Source organism: Macrobrachium rosenbergii, chromosome 53 (genome assembly GCF_040412425.1).
Source record: "Macrobrachium rosenbergii isolate ZJJX-2024 chromosome 53, ASM4041242v1, whole genome shotgun sequence".
NCBI lineage: Eukaryota > Metazoa > Arthropoda > Malacostraca > Decapoda > Palaemonidae > Macrobrachium > Macrobrachium rosenbergii.
Window position 1 is genome coordinate 3,838,923 of NC_089793.1, and position 11,401 is coordinate 3,850,323.

At 35.9% G+C, this 11,401-nt stretch overlaps 1 protein-coding gene across 6 annotated transcripts in view; it reads right to left on the reverse strand.

The window, feature by feature from the left end:
• The window catches only part of Elk (Eag-like K[+] channel), a 451,009-nt gene that overhangs the window by 43,498 nt on the left and 396,110 nt on the right, over positions 1 to 11,401 (reverse strand). For all 6 annotated transcript variants that reach the window (XM_067096523.1, XM_067096526.1, XM_067096524.1 and 3 more), the window contains exon 6: positions 8,234 to 8,474. In XM_067096523.1, the coding sequence (XP_066952624.1) occupies positions 8,234 to 8,474 (241 nt within the window). The remainder of the gene's footprint in view (positions 1 to 8,233; positions 8,475 to 11,401) is intronic.

The following is an 11,401-nucleotide window of genomic DNA, read 5'->3' on the forward strand; positions in this document are numbered from 1 at the left end:
TGATTCGCTTTCATATAAGTTTACGGACGTTTTCTGTTCATGAGAAGGACCCAGAAAGTTTAGTTTTTAATGAAATAAAAAAGTAACACTTACAGTATAACTCTTATAAGTTATATGGCCTTCTTTTTGCCTCTGGTTAACCGACACATACCCAGAAGGTTCCGAATAAGTCTTTTGGGAGGAGATTTATAGCCCCATGCCATTCTCCAACCGTCCTGTGACCCACTATTATCAAATGACCACCAGGTACATACTCATTACTGTTTTTCGGTTAACAGATGGTGAAGCTAGGCTGTATGCATGCAACGTAAGAATATAATATATAAATGTATACACATTTGGCGCCGCAGTATTACCTTGATACAAGGCACACACATTTCTTATATGAATGGCCATAAACAAGGCGCGAGAGTATACAAGAATACACTACGTAAGTATACAAAACACACATCTACTCGACGCCATAAACACTACATCAACCAGACTTCATTTACTAATATTACAAAAAGGCAGTTTACATGACACAATTTGATCTGGGAACAGAATCCGCCCAGAAGTCAAGATTCAGCTACATCGCTAAGTGAAAAAAAAGGTGAGATAATTTGAACGGCGTCCTTGAATTGATTCCATTAATGGCGAAGCTCGTTTGCCTTAATAATTAATTGTAATGAGTTTACTGCGCCAGTCTTTCAGGAAATTCACTTACGATGCTGTTCAGTCGCCTGAAATAATTGGATGAATATGTCATCAAGTCCACTGGAGCTTTCTGTGTGTGTGTGTGTGTGTGTGTGTGTGTGTGTGTGAGAGAGAGAGAGAGAGAGAGAGAGAGAGAGAGAGAGAGAGAGAGAGAGAGAGAGAGAGAGAGAGGCATACTTTTGATGCTGCTACTCTATCTGAGTGAGTGAATTCGAATAATACAGAGCTAATTCATGAGAGAGAGAGAGAGAGAGAGAGAGAGAGAGAGAGAGAGAGAGAGAGAGAGAGAGAGAGAGAGAGAGAGAGAGGCATGCTTTTGAGACTGCAACTGTATCTGAGAGAGTAAATTCGAATAATACACAGCTAATTAATCTATATGTCCATTACCATACTGTATAACAAGATAATAGAAATACAAATGCTTATACCCATCCACAGTGCCTTGCAATACAAACAAGTAGTCTGTCCACATCCATTTAATCTTGTCGCAATATAAACGTTTATCTTCTGTTGACATAGTCAGATACGAACGTTTTTCGAAACGTTCAGCCTGTCCACATCTCAATGATAACACAAAACGTTTATCTTCTGTTGACATGGTCAAATACAAACGCTTTTCGAAACGGTGGTCTATCTCGCTGTTCTTCAGCTAAAGACGAAATGTTTCTAAATAACTGCTCGTGGAATCGTATACGGTATGTGAAGCTGTGCAAGTTCATGCTGCCTATATATCTTTGCAAGTTATTACTGTACTTGCAACAATACCCCTTTAGTTCTCTTAAAACCTCTGAAACACGCCGTTCTCTCAGGTGACTTGCATTGCAAAGCAACTAAGTATTAAGTATAGTGTTTCCCCCTACAACTTTCATTATACGTTTATAACCTAAATGGAGAGAGAGTCGTCATCTGAAAATAGTATATTTCTCTGGCCCCTGGATGAAGTTAGATTGTTAGAATATTTCACAGAAGAATATATTTCTCTGACGTCATGTTGTATGTAGTTAGATTTTTAGAAAACTGAACTAAAGAATATACTTCTCTAACGTTTTGTATGAAGTTAAATTGTTAGGATATTTTACAAAAGAATATATTTCTCTGAAGTTTTGGAGAAAGTAGGTTGTTCAAATATCTTACAGAGAAATATATATTTTCTGACTTTTGACTGAGTTCAGATTTTTAGAATGTTTTCCAAATAAGTATTTATTCCATCTGCCATCCGACGACACCATAACTTCATTTTGAGAACTTTTGAATTTACACAAAAAATAACAACAGCTATTCAATGAACTGTTACACACGAGACTGAAACCACGAGGAAGTTAAAAATGCAACTGGCTTCATGTACTCAGTGGCATTTCTAAAGTCAATTAAGATTGCAGACAATGCTACTGGGCCAATCCAAACCATTCTCCCAGAGAAGAATTCATTTTACCCAGAATTTCCTCTTATTCCCCATAGCCAATATCGAACCTGCCTCTGACTCTCACTAGATGCAAAAACCCACCATAAAAGCACGTGATGGGTTCCCACAAAGAGAACGGTGGAAGGATGAAGAAGATATCTCGAATCCTAATTCCGTTTTTTTTCGTTTTTCTCTCTCTCTTTCTTTCAAACTTCAGCTGGAAACCCTTATGGAAATCAGCATGCAGAGAGAGAGAGAGAGAGAGAGAGAGAGAGAGAGAGAGAGAGAGAGAGAGAGAGAGAGAGAGAGAGAATAAATATGTGGGAATGGGAAACAAAACTGATATTCCTGAAATTCAGGAGGCGCCTGCAAAGAGCAAGAATGAATTTGCTCCCCGCTTATTAAATGTTTGGAGATTAGAAGATTGCACCACTGCACAAGGCAAATTATTCCACATTTTAGTTGTAGCCAAGATAAAACTCCTGGCAAACTGGGTAATATTAAACCTAATGCTAGAAAACGACAGACTGGGTGGAATGTTTTATATTAATAAAAGTATGCAAGGATTAAAGTTGAACAAAGCAACATGACCATCAACTTAATATAAGAAAAATGGAAAAAACTCAACAAATGCACATGCGCCTGAACATAACAATAGGGTTAAGTCAATATACAATTAAAAATAAAGAGGTAAGAGAGATCTATCATTCTAAAAGGATTTCACTGCCAGTGCCACGAAGTCATATTTCTTACTTCCTTCCGTTATGACAAGTGATTTTTCAGTCATGCGTCCTATCGTAATGTTACGACAACAGTAAGCACCAAAAAGCACTGGTACTACAAATGCGTCCTATCGTAATGTTGCAACAATAGTAAGCGCCAAAAAGCACTGGTACTACAACAGTCGTAATCACTGTCATGTAAGACACAAAATTCATAAGCTAGTCGAAAATGCTATGGCAATAACAAGGCCACAATAAACATCAGTGCTTCAATCATCAAATCTTGTCATGAAAGATACAACAGTCATCAGCCATGACATGAATATTAAGTCTCATATGCACATGACTACCATTAGCAATAAAAAGCCCATACGCCCTGCTATGTGCTTGCTATAGGACAATGCCAAAGGCTATTGAGAACAATGGTTATATGCCAGTTACAAGCTCTGATGAAACTGCTATGACGATTGTAACACCAGCTATAAAATATAGGGACATGAAGCCTATCCAGATGGAACAACTCAAAAGGGGCCACTGACATCATAACAGCCTAACGAGCGATAAGATATGAAAATCACTGGTTCGTCAAGTCATGCAATTTATGATATTAATAAAGAATATGGCAACAGCAAAATACTAATGTATTGTGACTCATACTGGTGAATCCGGCTCTGAGTTTGTTTCAAGATGCTAATAAAAAAAAGTTTGTAAATCCAAGACGTATTAATACTAAAACAGTGTTGGAAAAAATTTTATTTGTTGCAAACATTTACTGCACGAGACACAAACTTAAGGTCCCCTTTGATATTATTACCATAAATAAAATTAAAGTAACTATAAAATGGTTATTAAATAAAAAATAGCTACACTAAGGAAAGCCAAAGAATACAAAAGAAATGAAAAGAAAATTTCTACCCCGTCTCGTACAAATCAAAAATAGAACAAAAACATTCAGGAAGTGTAGACAAAGAGATTCGAGTTCTCAGAATACGAGAAGAGAATAGGTACGTAGAGAGAGAGAGAGAGAGAGAGAGAGAGAGAGAGAGAGAGAGAGAGAGAGAGAGAGAGAGAGAGAGAGAGAGAGAGAGAGAGAGAGAAAAGGAAAGGCATTTGGTTGATGTCAAGGTAGTTATTGGAACAAACCTGGTTTTCAGGCTGTCCAAACACAGACTCAACTTGAGAAAGCAGAATCCTCATTTTTATTTATCTCTCTCTCTCTCTTCTCATTCCATTGTCATATGGTACAAAGAGATGATACGTCCCTTAGATGTTCTTTTCAAGGAAAGGAAAGAGATCAAAGAAGATTGCGATCTTCTTCAGGAAGAGATTTCCTTAAAACTGAAGCTCAAAGACATATGAATCACCTGAACACTTGAAGAAAAGTTAATTCCTCTTATCTTTTTAAAACTTGACGAATTCCACACTTTACAAAATTATTATGCAAGCATATACTCAAAAACAACGCTGTAAAGAAAGAAGACAAACACTAAATACACTGGAATATTAACAATTTATGTTTATCAGAATTTCTGTTAAGTGGTGGGTTCGCCAAAATTTGTACCATTTAGACCTTTGAAAATGTACTTCATTCAGACGCCCATGAAATCTAAGAGGAACATTTCATTAAGTTCTGAAACCGGACTGATCAAGCATGCATACATACTGTACATACATACATACATAGGCACATACATACGTACGTACTTTGAACGCACGCGCGAGAAAACTCATGCAACCCTAGCTTTTGTTGCAGCTGCATTTATCGAACATGAATACACAATTGTTGAAACAATGACCATTTGTTTGTTGTTTGCAAATAAGAAAGTCTTGGATTTGGAATACAAAAAAATCAAGTGCAACGAATATAGCACGGACATCAGATCAATACAGAACAGAGAAGAAGAAGAAGAAGAAGAAGAAGAAGAAGAAGAAGAAGAAGAAGAAGAAGAAGAAGAAGAAGAAGAAGAAGAAGAAGAAGGTCATTCTGCTCATAAACAATGAGCTTCGGGATCATCCTGTCAACCATTTCTCGGAGATGGAAATCCGTAAATTACCGAGTGTCCGGATGACAGACCTCACTGGCAAGGGATAATTTATCATCCGAAGTTGACGACGAAAGAATTGGAATGCACTGCAGGGAATCGCGCGGATTCCAAGTCAAATCAGAGGGAATATATTTATAATACTTTTATAGTCACAAGTGTTTCTCTCTCTCTCTCTCTCTCAAATCACAGGAAATTTATTTAAAATACTTAATACTTTCACGTTTTCTTGTTCCCTCTCTCTTTCTCTCTCTCTCTCTCTCTCAAATCACAGGGAATTTATTTAAAATACTTAACACTTTCACGTTTACTTCCGTTCTCTCTCTCTCTCTCTCATCAAAGGGAATTGATATAAAATACTTCCACGTTTACATGATCTCTCTCTCTCTCTCTCATCACAGGAAATTTATTTAAAATACTTAATCCCTCCACGTTTACTTGCGCGCTCTCTCTCTCTCTCTCATCAAAGGAAATTAATTTAAAACACTTTCACGTTTACATGATCTCTCTCTCTCTCTCCAGGCTAATTTTGCACTCAAGCAATTGCTTTGAAGCCTCCAATCCCCAACCAAACATGAAGTAGTATTGAACAGCAATGAAATAAAAAAAATCGACCTGAATAAACTGAAAATTTTTTGACATGCATCCAAACGCTAGGTAATGTAGGCGACCGATATATATCATTTAAATCCCTTGCCAGTATATAAAACCTTAACGTTTATACGCAATGCATGAAACATCGCAGAAAGTTGTTTTTCTTTAACAGTTAAAAGGCCTACGCTAAATGTTTTTACTGCTCTTATAAAACTAGATTTGATTAGTTTTTATTATGAGTCTTTTATCAACTTCTCTTTATGAAGTCATGGCGTTTGACAGAATAACTGCCTGTTTTGCAATTTGCTTGCTTTTATTTAATTTTTTTTTTATGATACCAGAATAAATTTGCTTCTTTTATTTTTGCTCATACGCCGAATACATTGCTATCACAACTTTAATTGCAAAGTAATAGTGTTTTCATGGATAAAAGCACAATTTGGCCATTGTTTACATAACGTTCGTTGCTATGAATGCACTGATGAAAGAGAGAGAGAGAGAGAGAGAGAGAGAGAGAGAGAGAGAGAGAGAGAGAGAGAGAGAGAGACTTTTTACCCTCGTCATTTTGGAAAACAGTGTCTCATTTATCCATGCGAAAACTGTTATTTTGCAATTAAAGTTGTGGTATACATATATACATACGTGTATATATATATATATATATATATATATATATATATATATATATATATATATATATATATATATATATGTATGTATGTATGTATAGTGCCAAATATATGTTTGAAGGAATTGTGTTTTTTCCCGTTTTTTCTGACTTGTTTCCCAAGTCGTCAAGATATGTCTGTAACGACAACTTTGGTGACTTTATATAGGAAAACTGTAATATTTTCCATAAATAAAAAAAATATGTTGATATACGTCATGGGGTAAAATTGCTGACAGCTGGTTTGTTCAAGGAAAATGGGTACCCTTTCCTAAATTCTACCAAATACTAGTTTTCTTTCCTCCATCGGAATTTTTTTTTTTTTTTTTTTTAACGGGGACAACATTTCAGTGACATACAGCTGCAAAAAATTGATAAGACGAGGGAAATGCTGAAGCAACAGAACTAAGTTATTTTCAAACGTGAGATACGGGCCAGAAAACCAGGTTACAATCAATTTCATGAAGTGGAGTCCATAGTACAAATTCTTTATTTCCGGAGGCCTAATCGCCAGGTCTCGTTAAGGCTTCGCTGCCTTTCAAAAATATGGGTCTACTGGCAGGAAATACAGAACCCTAAATTTAAGCAACATATTACATTGCTTTTGAGTACAAATCAAAGGCAAGGAGTCCAACCAGAATTGAAACACTGATAGCAGATTGAAGGGCCTCTATTTCCCGTATTAATCTTTATACCGGAGCCTTCATAGAGAGAGAGAGAGAGAGAGAGAGAGAGAGAGAGAGAGAGAGAGAGAGAGATTTTCCATGACGGGGATCGGAATGGATATCAACTCGGGATTATTATTCCGGATTAAGTTCTGAATATTTTTCGAGGGACGGGGTTGAATATTCTGTGACCTTAAATGGCTTATTGGAAAGTGTGTGTGTGTGTGTGTGTGTGTGTGTGTGTGAGAGAGAGAGAGAGAGAGAGAGAGAGAGAGAGAGAGAGAGAGAGAGAGAGAGAATATTCCTTATGGGCTAAAGGAACGAATATAGGTATGCAGCATCAACATAAACATACGCAAATTATATATATATATATATATATATATATATATATATATATATATATATATATATATATATATATATATATATATACAGTGATTGTGTGTGAACGCGCTTGAGCTTCTGGAAATGTAGAAATCTAAGAGTAAGAATAAAAAGTACGTGAAACACGGGTTGACATGTCCGCAGAGTTTCCCAAACCTCACAATTCCTGCGTCGTGTTGCAAGATGAAGCTACAGTAGATATCTTTCTTCTGCGTAATAAAAATCTTTTGAAATGAAAGGAAAATAAAGAAATATACGATCGGAGAGATAATTAAGCGAAAGGGATTACAAAAATAACGGAGTAAGAATTTGAAAAAATGGAAAAAATGAGAGAGTAGAAAAATAAGAGGATGAAATGAGGCCACGCAGTGTAATCAGCTTTACTAAATAATTTTTTCTTTTTGAAACAAAAGAGAAATTAATCAATATACGGCTGGAGAGATAATTTAGTGGAAGAGAGAGAAAAAAATAGCGGAGTAGGAAATGGAAAATAGGTAACGATGCCAAACAGAGAAGAAAAAAATAAGAGAGGATGAAACGAAGACACACAAAAAGTAGACATCTATACTAAACATTTTTTCTTTTGAAACAAAAGAAAAATTAAACAAGATAGAAAATTACACAATACATAAAAATTAAACAATATAGAAAAATTACACAATACATAAAAATCAAACAATATAGGAAAATTACACGATACATAAAATTAAATATAGAAAAATTACACAATACATAAAAATTAAACAACATAGAAAAATTACGCAATGCACAAAAATTAAACTATATACAGCGGGGGAGATAATTTATTGAAACAGGTAAAAAATAATTCACTAAGAAGTGGAAAAACGGAAGAGGATGATGAAAGGAGACACGCAGAGCAGTCAACCATCCTAATTAACATTTTACTGTCGATTCCTCGACCTACACCTATCCACCCACCCCAAGACATCCCCATAAACACCCAGGTGCCGAGGACAGAAGCCTCACGGATTGCTCGAGCAAGAGCCGCACGGCATTTTGCTAGCTTAACCTTCAACAAACAGAGGCCCGTTCTTCACCGATAAAGAAGAGCGCCTCCACGATAACGTCCGGGACGATGGTCCTCTTCTGCTGGTTCTGACCGACGAGGAAAGCAGCGTTGTAGGGCACGATGACAGCCACGTAGATGGTGGCAATGAGGATGACCAGGTCCCAGCAGGTCTTCAGAGTGCCGTAGTGGGTCAGGATGAAGCGGGATTTCTGGATGCTGGCCGTCTTGTACTCCGGGAGGGGAGCCGCCGAGTGAGGCTGCAGGAGCGTCTGGAATGAGGAGAGGCGAAGAATATTAATAATAAATTCACGCAAGTCTCAAAATCGAAAGGCGAGAAAATTCACACAATGATTGATAACGATAGATATTCAGACAAATGTCAAAATCACACGAGTCACTGAATGGCGAGAAAATCCACATTATGATGTAGGTGTAGATATACATTTGAAATATATATATATATATATATATATATATATATATATATATATATATATATATATATATATATATATATATATATATATATATATATATATATATAATATATATATATATATATATATACATATATATATATATATATATATATATATATATACATATGTATATATATATATATATTTATATTTATATACATGTATATAAAGTTATGAGCTTTGGAGAACCTGCTCGATTCTCCTTATCAATCGAGCCGGTTCTCTAAAGCTCTCGTTTTATATATATTTTTAAATACATATTTACACTTAATATGAATTTTTTCACCATTAATAATAACGCTAAATTAACAATAACGTTAAATTCACAAAAATGTGATAATGACAGCTTTAATGATGAATCAAGGTGAATTAGCACATATGAAAACCTGGGGTGCAACGCTGATGTTCAATTCACTTACCAAAACAGTATGAATCAATGCCCCTGAAGGAATTAATTTTGAAAAAATTATACACTACCACTGTCGTCCTTACACAGAAGACATATTATCCTTTTTCGATGTTACTTTATACCACCAGAAACTTTCTACCACAAAACCTCACACACAGCCTTGTCAACCAGTAAACTGTATTATTATTATTATTATTATTATTATTATTATTATTATTAAATATAACATTTATTATTATTAGTCCTTCATGTCAGTCCTTTTACTATCCTCTCCCTCTTCAGCCTCATTTCAGAAGTTTGAGACGTTTTATAGGCCTATAAATCATTTCACTAACACTTTTTCGACAGATGTTATTATCACCAGAAACGACTAGATGGTAGAGGTAATGAATCGCTTATCAAGGGTGGTTTTGGATATGGTTTTCATTTTATGCAAATAAATCTCTTTTTTGATTTGTGTGTGTGTAGAGAGAGAGAGAGAGAGAGAGAGAGAGAGAGAGAGAGAGAGAGAGAGAGAGAGAGAGAGAGAGAGAGCTGCCAAACATTTCAGTAAAAATGTCTGTTTTACACAAGGAATACTAAAATGCTTAGACTTTGGATTACACGGATTCATAAATTGCCTCAGCACTCAACTAAACAAACACTCTTCTAACACCAGAGAGAGAGAGAGAGAGAGAGAGAGAGAGAGAGAGAGAGAGAGAGAGAGAGAGAGAGTGTGTGGCAACCTCCGCTCCTTTCTTTCAGTCTCCAGCCAACAGGTATTTGATGGCTTACGTTGAATGCAAGGATCGAAATGGGGGCTCTTCATTCAGATCCATTTTGATGGGAACGGTCCATCCAACATTAACAAAAATATTAATAATAACAATAACAAGAAACAGTTATAACAACAATACAAAATCTAACATTGCGACTAATTGCTGTAAATGCAAAAGTTATCGCCATGATATTTGCTCTGATTAAAAGCCAACAAAAATTCGTGAACTTCGGTGACCAACAGCAGTTCTACACGACAGTTACTTAGAACTGTTACTCAGGGTCAGATACAAGATAGGTTCCCTGAAACAGGTTCCCGGTGAAGACGTTTGGGAAGGTTACTGGCTAAAACGGACAGGAATAAAGGCGAGGAGACTGAGTTCTTTAAAGGCCAGTCATTAGATGGGAAGAGAAGTAATTGAAACTCAGACTTAATCTCAGTCTGTACGTAGGACACACTACTTTCTAAATTTCATATAAAATAATTTAGGGTTTGTGCGTATTTTCTGAATGTTACTGTTGCGAATCTTACAAATTACTTACATGTTCAAGCGTTTATTAAAAAGCCAGGTGACGCCTAAACAAGTCAGTACTAATTTTAAGTTCAAAGTCCAAGAGAATGTTCAAATGCCATTCAAATATTGTAAATATTCAAATGTCATTCAAATATTTTAATGCTGACTCAATATTTAAAGACAATTCTGCTCAATATTTTTCTGTAATACCTTCCAGTTGAACTGTGAAAGAGCATTCCTCTTCATTGTGATTACAAGCGATCCGTTTAACAGGAAAAAAAAAAAAAAAAAAAAAAAAGTTCCACCGATGGACTGTTCAGTAGAAGAGCTGAACGGACTCCTCCTTCTCACGAAAAACAAATCCCAAGCAAATCAAAACATCAGAGACCTTCTATGGAGAGCTGCAATTTCTCCTGCTCACTATTTGCTGATCCATGGACTCATCACACTATCTAAATGGAATGACGGAAGCCGGAAAATATGCAACAATTTTACAGGCGGCCAGTATGAGGTTTCCCTGTACTTTTTTATTCGAGTCCTGATCTATACACCGGTTTTCATAAAATCTGCTATCACACGAGCAATTGTCTTCGGGCGAATGTTTGCCATTTTACCACTCCTTTCATACAACAGTCACGAGGAAAAATGACAGCATACATTTTGGTATATTTTGAGCTTTGCAGTGAAACGATTATCAGGTGTCCCTTTTTTATTGAATGTACACCCGTCGTAATGGCGCATTTTAAATCAACAATAGTAAAATATTTACAATATATACGAGTATAGATAATGAACAACTGCAATAGAAGTACGTAAATGTTTACGTACGACTGTATGTGCTTCTTTTTTGAGGCACAAGCTTTCGGATTTTTACGTTGATTTAATTTAATAATTTTTTTAGGGGGTCCACAAACACGGGCCAGCAGTTGCCATTGCGTTTTTTTTTTTTTTGCTTTTTCAGGCCCAAAGGCATTACCTTACGGGTTTTTACGTCATGCAAAAGTTGTCTTTGCTTTTTTTTTGAGGGGGGAGACATG